Source organism: Ambystoma mexicanum, chromosome 14 (genome assembly GCF_040938575.1).
Source record: "Ambystoma mexicanum isolate Mex_15411 chromosome 14, UKY_AmexF1_1, whole genome shotgun sequence".
Lineage (NCBI taxonomy): Eukaryota > Metazoa > Chordata > Amphibia > Caudata > Ambystomatidae > Ambystoma > Ambystoma mexicanum.
In genome coordinates this window covers 36,859,254-36,882,084 of record NC_090940.1, presented here as the reverse complement: position 1 = coordinate 36,882,084, position 22,831 = coordinate 36,859,254, and the positions used below count along the sequence as shown (strand labels likewise).

General features: G+C 56.7%; 1 protein-coding gene across 1 annotated transcript in view; it reads left to right on the top strand.

Moving 5' to 3' along the window:
- AKAP6 (A-kinase anchoring protein 6) overlaps window positions 1-22,831 on the top strand; it is a 1,117,075-nt gene that overhangs the window by 179,000 nt on the left and 915,244 nt on the right. The window contains exon 2 of the mRNA XM_069638465.1: window positions 20,280-20,598. Within this exon, the coding sequence (XP_069494566.1) occupies window positions 20,323-20,598 (276 nt within the window). The 5' untranslated portion in view covers window positions 20,280-20,322. The remainder of the gene's footprint in view (window positions 1-20,279; window positions 20,599-22,831) is intronic.

Here is a 22,831-nt window from a genome sequence, read left to right as displayed (position 1 = left end):
TTCTATCTCTGTCCTTTTCACTCTAGGCCTGCCTTCCAACACCCGGGGGAGCGCTCTCTCTCAAACCCCCTTTCTATCTCTGTCCTTTTCACTCTGTGCCTGTCTTCCAACACTGGGGGGAGCGCTCTCTCAACCCCCTTTCGATCCCTGTCCTTTTCACTCTGGGCCTGCCTTCCAAAATCCGGGGAGCGCTCTCTCTCAAACCCCCTTTCTATCTCTGTCCTTTTCACTCTAGGCCTGCCTTCCAACACCCGGGGGAGCACTCTATCTCTCAAACCCCCTTTCTATCTTTGTCCTTTTCATTCTAGGCCTGCCTTCCAACACCCAGGGGAGTGCTCTCTCTCAAACCCCCTTTCTATCTCTTTCCTTTTCACTCCTTCCTTCTAGTTCTCTTCTTTTGACACTCTTCTCCCACCATCACCTCATGTCCCTCTTTCATGTTCCTTAATCTGTTTCCTTTTACTTCCAGCTAGTCAGCTCCCTCCCTCTCCCCAGTGCTTTAAGTGGCCTGCCAAACTGAGCTGGGGATCTTTGGGGGGCGTAGCCGAAAAGGGGCGTGGCATGGCACCACAATTAAGAGGCAACGCTTGCCTCAGCTTAATGTCGCCTTTTAGGCCACACCCCGTAAGTGCCCCAGCCCCCGGCTCGATTTTGCAAAAGAGCCGTTGCCTAACAGGAGGCATTCAAATCAGGCATCTATTACCGCCTAATTGTGGCACCGATCCCCTGCCAGGCACCACTTTGCAGCGATCATCGACATCGCACCGAGGGTAATGATCCCAGTATTTCTAAAGAAAGGGCTGCCTTGCAGGGGGTCAGTGCCACAATGAAACGGCAGGCAAGGCTTTTTTTCTAAAGCCTGAAGCTCTCTCTAGTGGGCTAGGTTTAGCAGGGGACATTAGTGAGCCGCGGCACGTCCCCTTCTCAGACACAATTGTCGTAGTCTGCCGGGGCTCTGCCCCAGCTAACCCCGGCCCACTTAGAGCCCTGCCTCTCCTTCTATTTCCTTTTTTCTCTTTCCTGTTTCCCTCTCGCATGTGCCTTCCATTGGTCAATCCTGTTTCTCCTTCCTTTTCTATTTTCTCTTTCTTTTGTTCCCTCATTCCCTCTTTCCCCTTACCTCCTTACTTCCACAGCGATTGTTCCTGGGTAGTAACTAGATGTCTTCTTCATCTTTGGCCTGCACTGTCTTATTTTCACTTCTGGGCTGTTACCGTGCATTAATGCCTGCACCAATGAACTCTAGTGAATAACGAGCAATCTACTGTGTGTGAACAAGGATATAATTTACAAAATCTAGCACCCTGAGTGGGCGGAGACATATTATTCTACGAGGTGTTAGGAATACAAAGACTCTTAACTCAGCCCACTGCCTCTTACAATATAATAAAAGACCAGCAGGCCGATTCATGGAATAAATGTGCGCCGAAAATTCCGGCGCAGAGGGGCCTATACGTGCGCTGCGCCGAAAAATAGCGAAAAGCGCAGGGAAACCAGCGCACGTCGATTCATGGAAGTCCGTGCGTAAGAAAAGCATAGGACGTGCGCTGAAAAAGTGCGCGGCGCACGCCGGCGCACAGGTCAACCAACGGCGTGCGCCACGGCCACTGCGCTATCACTCCGAGCGCAGCGCACAGCTCTAAAGTAGGCGGAACACAGGGCAGGACACTCGGAATGGGGAATAAAATGGGGCACAACACTCGGAATGGGGAAGAATGTGGGCGGCACGGGGAAGTACAGGAGGCAAGTGCGCGGAACGCCCACACGCTCTCCGGCAACACGTATTCATGGATTCGAACAGGGCAAAACAGCGCTCGATCAAACCAGCGCACAGGCCCAAAAACGTATGCCACAAGTAAGCAGGCGGTAGCGTCCCGACGCACTCAACGAAAGTGCGCCAAAACCTGCGCCAACAAATACCACCCACATACAGCAATGGGCCATACCGTGACCCCAAAGGACTAATGATGTGCAAAGGTGTACGCCATTTACACGGACACCCACTGTTCAAAAATTCGCGCGTGTGTGTACAACGGGTTGCGCGAGAAGTCACTCGCGCGATTGCCCTGGGTACGTGTATCCCGGGGTGCGGGGAAGTCCCACACGCGATTGCCCTGGCCACGTCGATACCAGGGGTGCGTGTGAAGTTCCACACGCGAAAAGCCAGGGTACGTCATTTACAGGGGTGCGCGGGCAGTTTCACACGCGAAAAGCTAGGCTATGGGAATTCCAGGGGTGCGCGTGAAATCCTACACGCGAAAAACTAGGGTACGTTATTTACAGGGGTGCGCGGGAAGTCCCACACGCGATTACAGCAGGGTACGTGTATTTCAGGGGTGCGCGGGAAGTTCCACACGCGAATAGCCTGGCCGCATGTATTTCAGGGGTGCGCGGGAAGTTCCACACGCGAATAGCCTGGGCGCGTGTATTTCAGGGGTGCGCGGGAATTTCCACACGCGAATAGCCTGGCCGCGTGTATTTCAGGGGTGCGCGGGAAGTTCCACACGCGAATAGCCTGGGCGCGTGTATTTCAGGGGTGCGCGGGAATTTCCACACGCGAATAGGCTGGGCGCGTGTATTTCAGGGGTGCGCGGGAAGTTCCACACGCGAATAGCCTGGGCGCGTGTATTTCAGGGGTGCGCGGGAAGTTCCACACGCGAATAGCCTGGGCGCGTGTATTTCAGGGGTGCGCGGGAAGTTCCACACGCGAATAGCCTGGGCGCGTGTATTTCAGGGGTGCGCGGGAATTTCCACACGCGAATAGCCTGGCCGCGTGTATTTCAGGGGTGCGCGGGAAGTTCCACACGCGAATAGCCTGGGCGCGTGTATTTCAGGGGTGCGCGGGAAGTTCCACACGCGAATAGCCTGGGCGCGTGTATTTCAGGGGTGCGCGGGAAGTTCCACACGCGAATAGGCTGGGCGCGTGTATTTCAGGGGTGCGCGGGAATTATCACACGCGATTTGGCTTGGTACGTGTATTACAGGGGTGCGTGCGAAGTTACACACGCGATTAGGCTGGGTGGGTCCTGTCACCCTCGACGGCCCCTGCAGGCAGCCCACAAAACAGGGGACTACCCTGCACACCTGCTCATGTCTCCCACCACCCCCACCCCCCCAGTCACCAGGGGTACCCTCCACCAGGCCCCCACTCATGTCTCCCACCACCCCCACCCCCCACCATCCAGGGGCACCCTCCACCAGGCCCCCACTCATGTCACCCACCACCCCCACCCCCCCAGTCACCAGGGGCACCCTCCACCAGGCCCCCACTCATGTCTCCCACCACCCCCACCATCCAGGGGCACCCTCCACCAGGCCCCCACTCATGTCACCCACCACCCCCACCCCCCCAGTCACCAGGGGCACCCTCCACCAGGCCCCCACCCATGCCTCCCACCACCCCCACCCCCCCGCCACCAGGGGCACCCTCCACCAGGCCCCCGCTCATGTCTCCCACCACCCCCACCCCCCAGCAGTGCAGGGGCAGGCTCCACCAGGCCCCCACCCATGCCTCCCACCACCCCCACCCCCCCGCCACCAGGGGCACCCTCCACCAGGCCCCCACTCATGTCACCCACCACCCCCACCCCCCCGCCACCAGGGGCACCCTCCACCAGGCCCCCACTCATGTCTCCCACCACCCCCACCCCCCAGCAGTGCAGGGGCAGCCTCCACCAGGCCCCCACCCATGCCTCCCACCACCCCCACCCCCCCGCCACCAGGGGCACCCTCCACCAGGCCCCCACTCATGTCACCCACCACCCCCACCCCCCCGCCACCAGGGGCACCCTCCACCAGGCCCCCACTCATGTCACCCACCACCCCCCCCCCAGTCACCAGGGGCACCCTCCACCAGGCCCCCACCCATGCCTCCCACCACCCCCACCCCCCCGCCACCAGGGGCACCCTCCACCAGGCCCCCACCCATGCCTCCCACCACCCCCACCCCCCCGCCACCAGGGGCACCCTCCACCAGGCCCCCACTCATGTCTCCCACCACCCCCACCCCCCAGCAGTGCAGGGGCAGCCTCCACCAGGCCCCCACCCATGCCTCCCACCACCCCCACCCCCCCGCCACCAGGGGCACCCTCCACCAGGCCCCCACTCATGTCACCCACCACCCCCACCCCCCCGCCACCAGGGGCACCCTCCACCAGGCCCCCACTCATGTCACCCACCACCCCCCCCCCAGTCACCAGGGGCACCCTCCACCAGGCCCCCACCCATGCCTCCCACCACCCCCACCCCCCCGCCACCAGGGGCACCCTCCACCAGGCCCCCACTCATGTCTCCCACCACCCCCACCCCCCAGCAGTGCAGGGGCACCCTCCACCAGGCCCCCACCCATGCCTCCCACCACCCCCACCCCCCCGCCACCAGGGGCACCCTCCACCAGGCCCCCACTCATGTCTCCCACCACCCCCACCCCCCACCATCCAGGGGCACCCTCCACCAGGCCCCCACTCATGTCTCCCACCACCCCCACCCCCCACCATCCAGGGGCACCCTCCACCAGGCCCCCACTCATGTCTCCCACCACCCCCACCCCCCAGCAGTGCAGGGGCAGCCTCCACCAGGCCCCCACCCATGCCTCCCACCACCCCCACCCCCCAGCACTGTGGGGAACCTGCCAGCAGGCCCCCACACATGTCCCCCTGGCCCCAGGTCCTGACGATACACAATCATGGCAGTAATGGCCAGCATACCCAGCACAAACACCCAGGCAAGGATTGCATCCACCCACATAGTGAATGCAATCACATGACACAACCCCAATGCCAAGTATGAAAAAGAACACATGTCCGTCACACACACATACACAATGGGTGCAAGTGAATGTCAAAACCCATATCATGACATGTAACAAACCAATGAGAAAATAACACAAGTGTAAGAAAATATAAAAAATGTATTAAATACCAAAAATAAGTGAATTTTTCAAACATACAACGATGTGGCTAAGTAAATAAATGGTCCATGTCCGAGAACAAAAGTGATAAACAAAAAAACAAAGGAAAAAAAAATTAAAATGAATTTGTCCAAAGCAATATCATGTAATAGGAAATTAATGAAAAACCATTACGTCATGGTGAAAACAATAAGAAATTAAAAAAATGCATCTCCCAAAAAAACAAACTATATACAGGAATGTTCCAGGGTCCATGAGCCCAACACCAAAAATGAAACCTACCACTAACTAATGAAAAATATATGTACAAAAAAGTGGCCATTGTCCGAGCGGTCCAAAATAATAAAAATAAATAAAGGAAACCTAGCACTAACTAACTAAATAACTATATACAAAGGCAGCGGGCAAGTCCTGCGGCTCACTTGGTGATGTTGCTGGCCAGGGCATCATCGAACTCCATGTCGATGTCCTGGAGGCGGGACTCTGTCCTGGCCCCGAGGTCTCGCAGGGACAACCCCATGTCCACCTCAAACTCCCTGCGAGCTTCCTCGAGGCACTCAGCCCGCCTCAATGCCCGACGCATGGAGAACTCCGCCCTGACCATGGCGAGCCGCTCCTCTTCCGCCCGCTGCCGCTCCGCACCTATCCGCTGGCCAAACTCCTCCCACACGGAACACACCACCATCCCAGGGTTGCCCTGCCCTCCGGCCGATGCCTGCCCCTCGGATCTTGATGGCCCCGAGCCATGATGCCTCCCACGTCGAGCCCGCTGCTGCCTCCGACGCCACTGCCTCTGCCAGCACGACGGCATCCAGGCTGATGGAAACCACCGACGCCGTCGTGCACGTGCCCTGCCCGATGATGCCGTCACAACTTCCATCTGCTGGGGTCCACTTGCTGTGTTGTCCACCCCTGCTGGACCTCCGACTCCCAACTGTGGCAGGGATGGGATCCCCACCGAGCTGGCTGCATTGGTCGGGGCAGGTCCACAGGGGGCCCTGGTGGCATCTGGGCCGGAAGACGGCAAGGAGAACGACCGGTGGATAGCCTGCACTGAGGAGGAGAGGGCCGTCAGATTGGCCAACACATGCAGGAAACCCCCGAACATGGCCGATCCCAATTGGGCCACGTCGGCACGGTGCACTTCGTGATGACGTGCGTGCTCCTCCCGGGAAGCACGCACGTCATCACGAATCACAGCCGTGCGCATCGCGACCCCAATCAGGACCTTCTCCACGCGGCCAGGGGTTACCACGTCCGCAGGTGGAGGGGAGTCAGGTGACATGGACATCCCCTCTACCTGCGGACGGGCCTGGGACGGGGCATCCCTGCTGGTGCATGGTGGTGCACTCACAGGGTCAGGGACAGTGACATGCACAGGCCCCTCCACGGTGACCTGTGCTGCCTCCTGCCCCTGGCCCTGGACTGCACCACTTGCACCAGCAGGGATGCTCCCACCAGGCCCCATGTGTGCACCAGTGTCGGCCTCCTCCTCCTCTGTGCAAACCACCAACCTGGATGGCTCCTCACCGTCTCCCGCCGTAGCAGGCCCCTGTGGGGGCTCACCCACCCCTTCCGCTGCAGCCGTGGGGGCATCCCCGCCGCCTTGCTCCACAGCGCCGTCTCCGCCCTCTCCTTCACTAGCCGCTGCGTAGAGGGAGACAAAGGACACAAGCATCAGGCTACTGTACAATGGTCCCCTAGACAGGAAGCAATAGCAGATGAGCACCACTGTCAAAGTACACTTCCATCATGTCCCTCCACAACACATGGGTCAGTCCAGGCAAAACACACACAGGAACAGGCATGGTGCATGCCATGGATATTTCCATGCATGTCCAATGGACTCTAGAAACATTCAATGATATGTAACTCACATGCATCATGGCTCATGCATATCACATGCACACACTTCACCTCAGTCACATCCATCTGGCCCCAAACACACCGAACACAGGCGAAACAAGGGTAAGTTGGGTGCGTCACTGAATCTGTGCATTGTCACACACATGTGTCATGCATCCATGGCATGCACAAGTCACAGACACGCAGGTCAGGCACACAGACATGGCTACCATATATGTACCTGGCATCAGCACCCATCCTTCACCCCCATCCATGTCCAGGTACAGAGACTGGCATGCTCTCATGTCCAAAATCTGCATAGGGCTCCCCATGCCGCATTTCAACACATGCAACAACCATGTGGGTCACACATCACTGGTCGCACATGCATTACCATGATGTCCCTGCACACATACATGCATACATGGCCCATGGCACACATACAGGCAAGTATCATAGAACCAGCACACCGCAACATGCCCTGTCTCACACAGTAATGCTTGGACACATACCGCTCAACTCCAGACGGGCCTCCCTCTCAAGGACCTGGGCGTGGAGCGCTGGGCGTACGCGTTCCAGGACCCTCTTCTGGATGGAACTCATGCGGCCCCGGCCCCCCTCCACGAGGCGCCGGGCCTTCACAAGGGTCCTGGACCTCAAGTCCTCCCAGCGCTTCTTGATCTTCTGGACGTTGCGGGTTGCCACCCCCTCCGCGTTGATGGCAACCACACAGTCGGCCCAGATCCTCTCCCGTCCTTCCTTGCTGGCGCGGGACGATCCAAAGAGGGCATCATACTGCCCCAGGACATGCTCCACCAGGACACCAACTTCGGTGGCAGTGAAGCTGGTGCCCCTCTGCCCCTCTGGCCTGGGGTTGCCACTGGTGCCAGATGTGGAAGTGCCCGACATGGCAACCCCAGAGGCAGGTGTGGGTGGGCAACTGGGTCCTGGGGCTGGGCTGTGGAGCGATGTAATCCCAGTTGGGAGTCTTCAGTTCCAGCAGGGGTGGACACAGCAACTGGACCCCTGCAGATGGCTGATGTGCAGGCACCAAATGGCAGGGCACGGTGGCAGCAGGCAGGCAGGCAGGCAGGCAGCAGCAGATAGCACGTGGGAGGCTGCTCGGGGCACTGGGGGGCAGTAACTCGGCCTTCTGGGCAGGAGCGTGGTGTTCCGTGTGTTTTTGGGTGGCCAGCTTGATACGGAGTGATTTGGCACGTGAAAATCCTGCACGTCAGCGTGAAATCCGAGGAAAGGCCCTTAGCGCGTAAGCGCGTCAGCACGCATACGCGATTCTATTGGACCAGAGTTCCTCAGCGCGTAAGCGCGTCTGACGTGACCCGCACGGGCGTTCCCCACTCAGCACGTGATGACGGAACACACGTGGAAATACTGCACGTCAGAGTGTCATCGCGTGATTGGCCTATGTACGTGTATTTAATGGGTGCGCGGCCACTTACACACGCAAGTACGTCAGCGAACCTGTATCCCGTGGTGCGTGTGAATTTCCACACGCTATTGGACTGGGAACTGGATTCCAGGGGTGCGCGGGTCACACGCTGTATCCCGTGGTGCGTGTGAATTTCCACACGCTATTGGACTGGGAACTGGATTCCAGGGGTGCGCGGGTCACACGCTGTATCCCGTGGTGCGTGTGAATTTCCACACGCTATTGGACTGGGAACTGGATTCCAGGGGTGCGCGGGTCACACGCTGTATCCCGTGGTGCGTGTGAATTTCCACACGCTATTGGACTGGGAACTGGATTCCAGGGGTGCGCGGGTCACACGCTGTATCCCGTGGTGCGTGTGAATTTCCACACGCTATTGGACTGGGAACTGGATTCCAGGGGTGCGCGGGTCACACGCTCGCCTAGAACACGCGCAAAGCATAAAATTGCGGACTTTAACAATAACAAGCTCAGACGCCAGGATGAACATACCGTTCCTAGCAGCAGTGGCAGTGGGCTACCAAAGGAGGAGGAGGAGGAGGATAGTCAGGGCCAGAATATTCACACCCAGAACCAGCCTTTTCGGGATGCCTGATGACCAGGTGTATGGGAGGTACAGGTTTCCACCACACATCATACTGGACCTGGTGAGTGAGTGGGAGGATGACCTCACATCACCCACCCTGTGCTCCCAAGCACTCAGCCCCCTGGAGAAGGTCCTCAATGTACTGCACTTCTTAGCCACTGGATCATTTCAGCGGACAAGTGCCATAGTGGGTGGGGTGTCACAGGCCACCCAGTCACGCTGCCTACACCAGGTCTTGAACATCATGACTGCACGCCCATCAGTCCGCAGGCACATATACCTGCCCAGAACACCTGCAGAAAGGCATGCTGCCGCCCTGGATTTTTACGGAGTGGCACGATTGCCCAAAGTGCTAGGTGCCATCGACTGCACCCATGTGGCTCTACGTCCCCCCAGGGCATCAGAGCACATCTATAGGAACCGCAAGCACTGGCATTCCATCAACGTGCAGGTAGTATGTAATGCCAAGGGAATCATCACCTCAGTATATGCCAACTATCCCGGGTCCACCCACGACAGCTTCATTTACCGAATGTCCACCCTATGCCGGGACATAGATGCTGGGCGGCATGGCGATACATGGCTGCTTGGTGAGTATGTATGCCACTGCACATGCATGCATGTTGGATACTGAGCAAGGTCACAACCCCACCAATGATACCAATCACCACCTCCACAGGGGACAGTGCCTACCCTCTCAGCCCCCACATGATGACGCCAATTCGGAACCCCACCACGCCACCCCAGGTAAGATATAACACAGCCCACATTACAACCAGGGGCATAGTGGAGCGCACATTCGGAGTGCTAAAGTCACGCTTTCGCTCCCTTGACCGTTCTGGCGGGCAGCTGTTATACGCTCCCCCAGTAGTGTGCAGGATCATAGTGGCAGCATGTGTCCTGCACAACGTTGCAACACGCCGGGGCCTGGCCGTGGACATGGTGGTGGCCCCACATCCCCAACCACATGCACAGCCGCTGCGCATGGGAGGGGAAAGGGCACGGGGGGAGGCAGCCCGTACACAGCTAGTGGCTAATTACTTCACATAGAAATCACACCCCTGTGGAGTGCACACTGCCCTGGCACATTCCATCTGACAATCAATGATGACTCAACCTGACACTGATCCTGAATGTCTGGAGGATGAACCGGGAATACCATGTCAGCCTGAGATTGTTCACCTGGAAGTGTCACAATGTGTGCATCCCTACCCACACAGACACCACCAATGCAGTTTTGTGAAGTTACACATTGAAGCAGCTAAAATGAATACCCACTTGCAAAATGCAACAAGAGGACAGTGCCATGTCAGCCAACCCAACCCCAGCACCGCCACACGACACACCGTGCCATGTCATGCTAATTGCAGGTAAACAAAGTAATCCCCACAACATGACATCAGTCTCACTATGTACAGTGGCACTATTAGAAACCTGCAACACCTGAAATGCTCACAGCAATGCCGGACCAACAACATACTTGAGCACGTAGTACCATTAACATGACATCACAAATGTTACATATTAGTAGTCTCACCACCTGGAAATGCCTGCACTCCCACCACTACCAACTGTGCAGTGTTGTCGCCATGTAGAGTTGTAGGTGCACTGCTGCCAACATGGTCCCCATCTCCAGACTACAGGTCCTTGTGTGGACATGAGGAAGGGACCTGCAAATTGGGAGGTAGACACAGAAGAAGAGTTACACATCAATGCAACATGCAGTGTACAACACAACAGCAATATGCACTATGAATGTATACACAGTATTGACTACAGACTGGCCACACAGCTCATGGGAGTCCAACGTCACTGTGTAATTCACTGTCACTTGGGCACACCCTTTGCAAGCCCATGGAAACGGGAAGCAGGAGGGGTGTGTGTGACTCAAACCCAAGCATCTGAACCAAATACATTACAAGCCTGCATGTGCCCAGCCACAATGCAGCGTATGCCCACAGGAACCACGGAAGCCAACAGATCGAAGCCAACAGATCGAAGCCAACAGATCGAAGCCAACAGATTGTCCCAAAAAAATTGGGAATAAAAGAATTCAAAATAAAAATAAAAATAAGAAACAATCAAAAATGGCCATTGATGGGCCCGGGGGGGTTGGGGAGGCCACCCAGGAGGTCCGAGGACAGGATGCACACCAGAAGCCACCTGCGTGGATCCTGGGAAGATAAAACACCTCCATGGGCTCATGGCCCACACGGCTACCCTATTGTGGGAGTATCACTGCTGTCGCTATTATCACCCTGTGCAGCTGCATCCGGAGGTGGTTGCACTATGGGAGGCAGCCCACGCAAGGCCCTAGTCTGCTCCTCCATGGCTGCAAGCATGCGGGTGTGGTAGGTCTGGTTCTGGAGGATGAGTGTGCGGAGGTCCCCATGCAACAACTCACGGGATGCCCGGACCTCCGCCCTCGTTGCCTGCATCTCAGCTGAGAGCGTACGGGTGAGACGCTCCAGCTGCTGTTCTGTCCTTTGGTGTGTTGAAGCCTCAAGCTCAACAAGAGTCGTCCTGAGGTGAAGGAGCTCCTGCCTCAGGGCTTCCCTGTGGCCCTGGGACTCAATGGAGATGGCCTCCTGCAGAGTCGCCAGTGCCGCCCGCCTGTCCCTGTTGGACCCCAACATGTCCTCCCTGTGTGACTGGCAGATGGAGTCGGTTGCCTGCTCTAGTCGCTCCATCAGCCTTTCTGGGGGGACAATGGAAGTGGCCACCCTATCCATGGCCTGAGCCATCATCTCGGATGATGCAGCCTGTTGGGTAGCCATACCGTAAATGGATTGCTCCCATGCGGTATTGCCGGGTGGCGTACGGCCACCACGTCGGCGGGCACCACACCTGTCTGGGGCAAGGCGAACTGCGCCTTGCTGTGCCGGCAATGCCTGAGGCTGCAGGACTGCATTCCCCCTCTGATCTGCTGGCCCAGGAACAGGATCAGATGTCGCGGAGTGTGACCCTGCATCCGTAACCACCGAAGGCGTAGCTGCCAACACTGACATCCCCATGGAGGGTACTGACCCTGGTGCAGGTGGGTGAGACAGAACAGAATCCCTCCCTGGAACACTCACCTGCGACGGCACGTAGGTCTCATCCGAATCAACACCTGAGTACAGCTCGGGGGGGTGCAGCCAGAGACACCCCTTGAGAGCACGACCTGCAGCACTTGTGGGTTCTCCCCCACCACCACACCACGTCCCTCACTGGTGGTTGGTCGGCCCTGGGACACCTCCTGGGTCTGCACCATCTCCACAACCCCAGCAGTATCAGGTGCGTCTTCCCCTGCAAAGACATGAAAACAAAGAAATGAAAACAGGCATTAGCACCATGGCACACATTGAGGGCTGAGAAGCAAGAGAACCAGTACTTGATTGACACATGTCCCACATGACTAAAACCCTCCCATGCATGCACCCTCACTGCGTATGAAGTGCAGGCAAATGGCACACACTGATGACACCAAGATGGAAGATGAACAAATTTTCTGCATGCTGCCTGGCAGTGGCATCACACATTGGCCTGTGATTGGCAGGTGAAACACACATGCCATCACACAGATGGCATGTGCCATTGCTATTGAGTGAAGATGGAGAGGAGGGAAGCACCTATTCATTCAGTCCAGTTCCCGCATGTAATAGCTTTTCTGATTCTAACAGGTCAGATTTTTCACCTGGAGCTGCCAGTCTGAAATGGTCCAATTGCACAGGGACATGTGTGTACAAATGATATCCAGGTAACAAAGTCACTCCACTTTACCATACCCATGTCAGACATGTGACTAGTGGACAGCGACATGCCTAGTGAAAGTGGTGGAATGCAAACAAACTGACTGAATGAACAGTGAAAAAGAAGCAAATATGTTGTGTCAAGGTGACACTTCAAGGGCAACTGGCGTGCAGTTGTGCTAGATGTCTACTGTTGGCAGAAGGGATACTGCTATGGCCAAATGCAGCTGCGCAGGAAGGATTGCATGAAGCACATGGCTGACCCATACGACTCAGGCGCACACACTCTCACCTGGCACCCGAACAGAAGCCCTCACACACACACCATGCACATGGATGACACACACATGCATGTGCACTCACCGGACAATGCCTCGTAATCAGCCAGATCTCCCACGCCTTGGATCTGTTCCTCCGTGACGTAGGTCCCAGCGACTGACTCATGTGGAGTGAGTTCCATGTCTACTACTGGAGACCCACCTCCAGTCACTGGAGTTGCGGCATGACTTGATTCCAGCTTACTCTTTGCCCTGCGCTTTAGGTCATTCCAGCGCTTATAGCAATCATTGGCTGTGCGCCTCACGATTCCAAGGGCACTTACGATGTCCGGAACGGTCTGCCAGTGTGCCTGGCGTTGTGCAGGTGTGGTCTTGGATCCTGCAACAATGACCATCTCGTTGTCATGTCCGGACACATACTCGACAAGTGCATTCAGTTCGTCATCCGTGAAGCTGGGCTTCCTGGACGGGCCGGACTGTGTAGCCGTGTCTGGGGCATCAGCCTGTGCCGGACGAGCACTCTTCCTCTTCCGCTTGGAAGGTGGTGGTGATCCTGAGTGTCCTGCGCCGCTCTGGACACTAGGGGCAGGAGCCCTGGTGGACTCTGTATCAGGAGTGTGGGATTGCACACTCAGCATGGGAGTTGGTGCAGGCATTGGCTCTAGTGTGATGGTGCCAGGGGGAATGTCAGCAGCATGGACTAGGACCGACACTGTCCTGGCTGGGTGTGTGAGGGCTGGGGTGGATGGAGCCGCAGCTGCCCCTGCAGCCTCTCCGCCCTGCCTCCTTGGTGCAGCAGATGACCTTGCTGCCCCAGATCCACGTGGCATGATGGCATCAACGTGCACCAGCGCACGTGTCGTAGCCCTGCTGACCTGGAAGTCAGCCATGGAGTCAGCCAGGTCTGGTGCCACAATGGGCTGGTCCAACAAGGGCTGAGCATGGATGGTGTCAGCCACTTCAGCCTCAACGGGAGGGGGGGAGGGGGGGAGGGGGAGGGATGATGGGTGCCCTTGACTGGTCCTCCACACATGGGGGGACAGGCTCACCCTGCAAGTTACGACCACGTCCCCTACCGGATCCACCACGGCCACCACTTGTGGCTCTTCCACCTTTGCCACCCTTACGGAATCCTCGCCTCCCAGCCATGGCACTGATATTAATGTGCGTATGGGAGTGGCTGTAGACAATTGTCCTGGCCAATTGGGGGTCAAAGGGGTTGGGTACCAGATGGTAATTGTACCCTAGTGCTCTAGCACGGCTGATTGTAACCCCTGGGGATAGATGACGGGTCACGCAACGCACAGGAGGCCCAAAAAAGGGAGATGACGTGCACGCAACCCCTCCTAGACCACGTGTGCAGAAAGAAAAACCTGCACTACGCTGTGGCACCCAGTAACACAAGAATGAACGTATGCGTGTCACACGCAGCCTAGAATGACCTCTGAAGGGGTAGGCTACACACGGGGCAAGCACAGAAGTTGGATACTTGCGTGACTCACCGTCTGCCAGGTAAAAGAGCGTGAAAAATGAGCGCGTTTGGCTGGCTAAACCCCCGCCAAAAGAAGATGTGTACGCTGTCTGAGAAGACAGGACAACAGTAGAAGGGGACACTGTTTGAGGGAACAGGCCCAGGTAAACCAGTAAAAGAGAAAAAAGAGAAAAAGCTGTCAGAGGTAACAGGGAATACGAACTGGAAACGCCGTGAAGTAAATCGCGTGTGAAACGACAAGAAGTACAGAATTCACCCACTCGCTCTCCACGAAAAGCACGTACAAGGAAATGGTGTTCTACATGTACCTTATATACAGGCCCACACGTTCAGCGTCACTTACGCGGCGTGTACGTTCACCAATCACACGCTTTGTCACTCCTGCGTGTAGATCCATTTTCACCAATCACACGCTTTGTCACTTCTGCGTGTAGATCCATTTTCACCAATCACACGCTTTGTCACTTCTACGTGTAGATCCATTTTCACCAATCACACGCTTTGTCACTTCTGCGTGTAGATCCATTTTCACCAATCACACGCTTTGTCACTTCTACGTGTAGATCCATTTTCACCAATCACACGCTTTGACACTGGGACGTGTCACGCAACAATTTCCTGCACGTGCAGGTGACTATAGGCGCGCATATGCTGTTGACGGGTTTACGCGCTAAGGGCCTTTGCTGACGTGTGGGATTTCACTCCCCATCAGGCTGTCCACGCGTTCACACACGAGAGACCACGCTCCTGGCCAGGAGGCCAAATTACTGCCCCCCAGAGCCCTGAGCACGCTCCCACCTGCCATCTGCTGCTGCCTGACTGCCTGCTGGCCACGTGCCCCACAGTGCTGGTGGGTGGGGGTGTTGGGAGACATGGGTGGGGGCCTGGTGGAGGCTGCCCCTGGTGGCGGGGGGTTGGGGGTGGTGGGAGACATGGGTGGGGGCCTGGTGGAGGCTGCCCCTGGTGGCGGGAGGGTGGGGGTGGTGGTAGACATGGGTGGGGGCCTGGTGGAGGCTGCCCCTGGTGGCAGGGGGTTGGGGGTGGTGGGAGACATGGGTGGGGGCCTGGTGGAGGCTGCCCCTGCACTGCTGGGGGTTGGGGGTGGTGGGAGGCATGGGTGGGGGCCTGGTGGAGGCTGCCCCTGCACTGCTGGGGGTTGGGGGTGGTGGGAGGCATGGGTGGGGGCCTGGTGGAGGCTGCCCCTGCACTGCTGGGGGTTGGGGGTGGTGGGAGGCATGGGTGGGGGCCTGGTGGAGGCTGCCCCTGGTGGCGGGGGGTTGGGGGTGGTGGGAGACATGGGTGGGGGCCTGGTGGAGGCTGCCCCTGGTGGCGGGAGGGTGGGGGTGGTGGTAGACATGGGTGGGGGCCTGGTGGAGGCTGCCCCTGGTGGCAGGGGGTTGGGGGTGGTGGGAGACATGGGTGGGGGCCTGGTGGAGGCTGCCCCTGCACTGCTGGGGGTTGGGGGTGGTGGGAGGCATGGGTGGGGGCCTGGTGGAGGCTGCCCCTGCACTGCTGGGGGTTGGGGGTGGTGGGAGGCATGGGTGGGGGCCTGGTGGAGGCTGCCCCTGCACTGCTGGGGGTTGGGGGTGGTGGGAGGCATGGGTGGGGGCCTGGTGGAGGCTGCCCCTGGTGGCGGGAGGGTGGGGGTGGTGGGAGACATGGGTGGGGGCCTGGTGGAGGCTGCCCCTGGTGGCGGGGGGTTGGGGGTGGTGGGAGACATGGGTGGGGGCCTGGTGGAGGCTGCCCCTGGTGGCGGGAGGGTGGGGGTGGTGGGAGACATGGGTGGGGGCCTGGTGGAGGGTGCCCCTGGTGGCGGGGGGGTGGGGGTGGTGGGAGAAATGGGTGGGGGCCTGGTGGAGGCTGCCCCTGCACTGCTGGGGGTTGGGGGTGGTGGGAGGCATGGGTGGGGGCCTGGTGGAGGCTGCCCCTGGTGGCGGGAGGGTGGGGGTGGTGGGAGACATGGGTGGGGGCCTGGTGGAGGCTGCCCCTGGTGGCAGGGGGTTGGGGGTGGTGGGAGACATGGGTGGGGGCCTGGTGGAGGCTGCCCCTGCACTGCTGGGGGTTGGGGGTGGTGGGAGGCATGGGTGGGGGCCTGGTGGAGGCTGCCCCTGCACTGCTGGGGGTTGGGGGTGGTGGGAGGCATGGGTGGGGGCCTGGTGGAGGCTGCCCCTGCACTGCTGGGGGTTGGGGGTGGTGGGAGGCATGGGTGGGGGCCTGGTGGAGGCTGCCCCTGCACTGCTGGGGGTTGGGGGTGGTGGGAGGCATGGGTGGGGGCCTGGTGGAGGCTGCCCCTGGTGGCGGGGGGTTGGGGGTGGTGGGAGACATGGGTGGGGGCCTGGTGGAGGCTGCCCCTGGTGGCGGGAGGGTGGGGGTGGTGGGAGACATGGGTGGGGGCCTGGTGGAGGCTGCCCCTGGTGGCGGGGGGTTGGGGGTGGTGGGAGACATGGGTGGGGGCCTGGTGGAGGCTGCCCCTGGTGGCGGGAGGGTGGGGGTGGTGGGAGACATGGGTGGGGGCCTGGTGGAGGGTGCCCCTGGTGGCGGGGGGGTGGGGGTGGTGGGAGAAATGGGTGGGGGCCTGGTGGAGGCTGCCCCTGCACTGCTGGGGGTTGGGGGTGGTGGGAGGCATGGGTGGGGGCCTGGTGGAGGCTGCCCCTGCACTGCTGGGGGTTGGGGGTGGTGGGAGGCATGGGTGGGGGCCTGGTGGAGGCTGCCCCTGCACTGCTGGGGGTTGGGGGTGGTGGGAGGCATGGGTGGGGGCCTGGTGGAGGCTGCCCCTGGTGGCGGGAGGGTGGGGGTGGTGGGAGACATGGGTGGGGGCCTGGTGGAGGCTGCCCCTGGTGGCGGGGGGTTGGGGGTGGTGGGAGACATGGGTGGGGGCCTGGTGGAGGGTGCCCCTGGTGGCGGGGGGGGGTGGGGGTGGTGGGAGACATGGGTGGGGGCCTGGTGGAGGCTGCCCCTGCACTGCTGGGGGTTGGGGGTGGTGGGAGGCATGGGTGGGGGCCTGGTGGAGGGTGCCCCTGGTGGCGGGGGGGGTGGGGGTGGTGGGAGACATGGGTGGGGGCCTGGTGGAGGCTGCCCCTGCACTGCTGGGGGTTGGGGGTGGTGGGAGGCATGGGTGGGGGCCTGGTGGAGGCTGCCCCTGCACTGCTGGGGGTTGGGGGTGGTGGGAGGCATGGGTGGGGGCCTGGTGGAGGCTGCCCCTGCACTGCTGGGGGTTGGGGGTGGTGGGAGGCATGGGTGGGGGCCTGGTGGAGGCTGCCCCTGGTGGCGGGAGGGTGGGGGTGGTGGGAGACATGGGTGGGGGCCTGGTGGAGGCTGCCCCTGGTGGCGGGGGGTTGGGGGTGGTGGGAGACATGGGTGGGGGCCTGGTGGAGGGTGCCCCTGGTGGCGGGGGGGTGGGGGTGGTGGGAGACATGGGTGGGGGCCTGGTGGAGGCTGCCCCTGCACTGCTGGGGGTTGGGGGTGGTGGGAGGCATGGGTGGGGGCCTGGTGGAGGCTGCCCCTGCACTGCTGGGGGTTGGGGGTGGTGGGAGGCATGGGTGGGGGCCTGGTGGAGGCTGCCCCTGCACTGCCGGGGGTTGGGGGTGGTGGGTGGCATGGGTGGGGGCCTGGTGGAGGCTGCCCCTGCACTGCTGGGGGTTGGGGGTGGTGGGAGGCATGGGTGGGGGCCTGGTGGAGGCTGCCCCTGGTGGCGGGAGGGTGGGGGTGGTGGGAGACATGGGTGGGGGCCTGGTGGAGGCTGCCCCTGGTGGCGGGGGGTTGGGGGTGGTGGGAGACATGGGTGGGGGCCTGGTGGAGGGTGCCCCTGGTGGCGGGGGGGTGGGGGTGGTGGGAGAAATGGGTGGGGGCCTGGTGGAGGCTGCCCCTGCACTGCTGGGGGTTGGGGGTGGTGGGAGGCATGGGTGGGGGCCTGGTGGAGGCTGCCCCTGCACTGCTGGGGGTTGGGGGTGGTGGGAGGCATGGGTGGGGGCCTAGTGGAGGCTGCCCCTGCACTGCTGGGGGGTGGGGGTGCAGGGGGACATGAGCAGGTGTGCAGGGTAGTCCCCTGTTTTGTAGGCTGCCTGGAGGGGCCGTGGAGGGTGTACAGGGAACACCTGTGAGGACCCACCCAGCCTAATCGCGTGTGACTTCCCACGCACCCCTGTAATACACGTACCCAGCCAAATCGCGTGTGATGATTCCCACGCACCCCTGTAATACACGTACCCAGCCAAATCGCGTGTGATAATTCCTGCGCACCCCTGTAATACACGTACCCTGGCTAATCGCGTGTTAAACTTCCCGCATACCCCTGTAATACACGTACCCTGGCCAATCGCGTGTTAAACTTCCCGCGTACCCCTGTAATACACGTACCCTGGCTAATCGCGTGTTAAACTTCCCGCGTACCCCTGTAATACACGTACCCTGGCTAATCGCATGTTAAACTTCCCGCATACCCCTGTAATACACGTACCCTGGCTAATCGCGTGTTAAACTTCCCGCGTACCCCTGTAATACACGTACCCTGGCTAATCGCGTGTTAAACTTCCCGCGTACCCCTGTAATACACGTACCCAGCCAAATCGCGTGTGATGATTCCCACGCACCCCTGTAATACACGTACCCAGCCAAATCGTGTGTGATAATTCCTGCGCACCCCTGTAATACACGTACCCTGGCTAATCGCGTGTTAAACGTCCCGCATACCCCTGTAATACACGTACCCTGGCCAATCGCGTGTTAAACTTCCCGCGTACCCCTGTAATACACGTACCCTGGCTAATCGCGTGTTTAACTTGCCGCGTACCCCTGTAATACACGTACCCTGGCTAATCGCATGTTAAACTTACCGCATACCCCTGTAATACACGTACCCTGGCTAATCGCATGTTAAACTTCCCGCATACCCCTGTAATACACGTACCCTGGCTAATCGCGTGTATAACTTCACGCGTACCCCTGATATGCACGTTACCCGCTTTGCGTTCCTTGTTTGGCAGCCCTGTAAACTGGTACAGGGTTAGCGCAGCCCTTTGCGATGATTTAGCGATTTTGATGGCTTTTCCTTGCGCGAGGGCGTTCTTGGGGGCGTTACTGGCGCTGCTGCAGGGTCGCTGCGATACTCTGCGCCACGGCTGGTTTGGGAGCCTAAAATCCATGAATACGCTGTGCGCCGGATTCGGTTTTGGCGCACGCGGCTGGCGCAGACTATCGCACGCGCACGCTGTGCGTCAGCCGCGTGCGCTACTTGTGCGCTGATTTCTATGAATTACCCTGCAGATGTGTGTTTGTCCAATGCAGACATGCGCAGTAGAGACTTCCCACTTCGCCTGTTGTCACCACTTGAGGGAGCTGTTGCATTAGGAATAACATATTAACACTCTGAAAATGTCTCTCCTCACACATTTTGGCCCATCTATAAAGGCGTTCACACTAGTATGAAATGTTTTCTAATGGTTTTAATACCACTTTTGTTTTAATTATTTCCAATTCTTTATGTTATAGCAATCTACTTAGCAACTTGTTATTCCTATTGGTTGATTAAATGGTGCATTAACGCTGCCAACAGGCCATTAACTACCAGGAAATGACATATCCATTTATTATCCCATCAATTATTATTATTATTATCATTGTTATTAGGGTATTTATTGACTGCGGACCTAACTTCGGCCAGCAACGGAACGCTATACAAGTCATAATGATGTTACTGACTATCAGATTTTTTGCGTTGTCCAAAATGTCCCCATGTTGATCGTCTTGCCCCTCCCTGATTCCACAGTAGAAACACATTTGTGCCACTAACGCATGCAACCAGGGCTCAAGTCAAGGGATGGAGTCCCCCCACTTTTTTCAGGAGTCCCCCCACTTTTTATCAGCGGGCACTTTGATATGCTAATTTCTGGTGACGCCACATTCAATTGGTATGTTAATGAGTCCCCCCCTTTTTTTAGGATTTGAGCCCTGCATGTAACTCATCCGCTTTCTCTGCTTTATCTCCTGCAGCGTTCTTCTGAAGGAGTATGGTGCTGAGATTTCAGTTTCGGCCATGAGTGTAGCACTCGCACCCATGATGTCGCATGACCTGAGCTCCCTGGCGGCTAGCGGCCTGGACGCAGCACCGCCTGCTGAGATGGACCAGCACGGGCAGCGGTACGAGAAGCCTCCGCCTCTGCACACGGGGGCGGACTGGAAGATTGTCCTTCACTTGCCAGAGATCGAGACGTGGCTGCGTGGGACCTCCAAGAGGGTGCAGGACCTCACCTACTCAGTGCAGCAGGACTCCGAGAGCCGGCACGTGGACGTGCACCTAGTGCAACTCAAGGTGAGCATTGATTGGCGTGAACGCCCAAGTAATTCCACCACAAAAGTCTTCACAAGAACATCTGTTCAGCAATTATTTATTTTAACCAACCTTCATTTTCCATAGACCAGGGTGCTAGTTCAGGGGTAACACTCATTCCTTGAGAACAAGACGATGTGCAACATGGCTTCGATCTCTAGTCTGGCGCTTAAAAGCGAGAGGAGTCTAGCATTGACCGCTTTATAAATCACCAATAAAAACATACAGGGATGGAATGTTCGAGAACCATTGCCCTAAATCTTGACCCAGCTTTTCGAGTTGCAAAGAAACTCCTATTACTAACTGTAACCAACTCATAATAGCTTGTTTATAAATGGAATAGTTGTATCCAGGTGTAACTCAAAGTAACTCATAGTACCGTCTTTGAGAATTGAATATCCTTCTCCAAGTTTAAATCACGAGTAACTGAGAGTAACTCTTTTATGAATGGAATATCCTTCTCCAGGTTTAAATACTGAGTAACTGAGAGTAATTCCTTTATGAATGGATTATACTTCTGCAGGTTTAAATCACGAGTAGCTGAGAGTAACTCCTTTATGAATGGAATATCCTTCTGCATGTTTAAATCACGAGTAACTGAGAGTAACTACTTTATGAATGGAATATCCTGCTCCAGGTTTAAATCATGAGTAACTCAGAGTAACTCCTTCATTAATGGAATATCCTTGTCACGGTTTAAATCATGAGTAACTGGAGGTAACTTATTTATGAATGGAATATCCTTCTGCAGGTTTAAATCCCGAGTAACTGAGAGTAACTCCTTAATGAATGGAATATCCTTCTCCAAGTTTAAATCATGAGTAACTGAGAGTAACTCATTTCTGGATGGAATATCCTCTCCAGGTTTAAATCATGAGTAACTGAGTGTAACTCCTTTTTGAATGGAATATCATTGTCACGGTTTAAATCCTGAGAAACTGGGGGTAACTTCTTTATGAATGGAATATCCTTCTGCAGGTTTAAATCCAGAGTAACTGAGAGCAACTGCCGTATTGAGTAACTGAGAGTAACCCCTATATGAATGGAATATCCTTCTCCAAGTTTAAATCATGAGTTACTGAGAGTAACTCCTTTATGAATGGAATATCCTTCTCCAGGTTAAAATCCTGTTTAACTGACAGTAACTCCTATATGAATGGTATATCCTTCTGCAGGTTTAAATCACGAGTAACTGAAAGTAACTCCTTTATGAATGGAATATCCTTCTCCATGTTTAAATCATGAATAACTGAGAGTAACTCCTTTATGAATGGAATATCCTTCTCCAAGTTTAAATCATGAGTAACTGAGAGTAACTCATTTCTGAATGGAATATCCTCTTCAGGTTTAAATCATGAGTAATTGAGAGTAACTCCTTTATAAATGGAATATCCTCCTCCAGGTTTAAATCACAAGTAACCGAGAGTAACTCCTTTATGAATGGAATATGCTTCTCCAGGTTTAAATCACGAGTAACTGCGAGTAACTCCTTTATGAATGGAATATACTTGTGCAGGTTTAAATCACGAGTAACCGAGAGTAACTCCTTTGTGAATGGAATATTCTTCTACAGGTTTAAATCATGAGTAACTGAGGGTAACTCCTATATGAATGGAATATCCTTGTCACGGTTTAAATCCTGAGTAACTGAGAGTAACTCCTTTATGGGTAACTGAGATAAACTCCTTTATGAATGGAATATTCTTCGGCAAGTTTAAATCATGAGTAACTGAGAGTAACCCCTTTTTGAATGGAATAATCTTCTCGAGTTTTAAATCATGAGTAACTGAGAGTAACTACTTTACGAATGGAATATCCTTCTCCAGGTTTAAATCATGAGTAACTGGGGATAACTCCTTTATGAATGGAATATCCTTCTCCAAGTTTAAATCATGAGTAACTGAGAGTAACTCATTTCAGAATGGAATATCATTCTCCAGGTTTAAATCATGATTAACTGATAGTAGCTCCATTATGAATGCAATATCCTTCTCCAGGTTTCATTCCTGAGTAACTGAGAGTAACTCCTTTATGAATGCAATATCCTTCTCCAAGTTTAAATCATGAGTAACTGAGAGTAACTCATTTCTGGATGGAATATCGTCTTCAGGTTTAAATCATGAGCAACTGAGAGTAACTCCTTTATGAATGGAATATCCTTCTCCAGGTTTAAATCACAAATAAATGAGAGTAACTCCTTTATGAATGGAATATC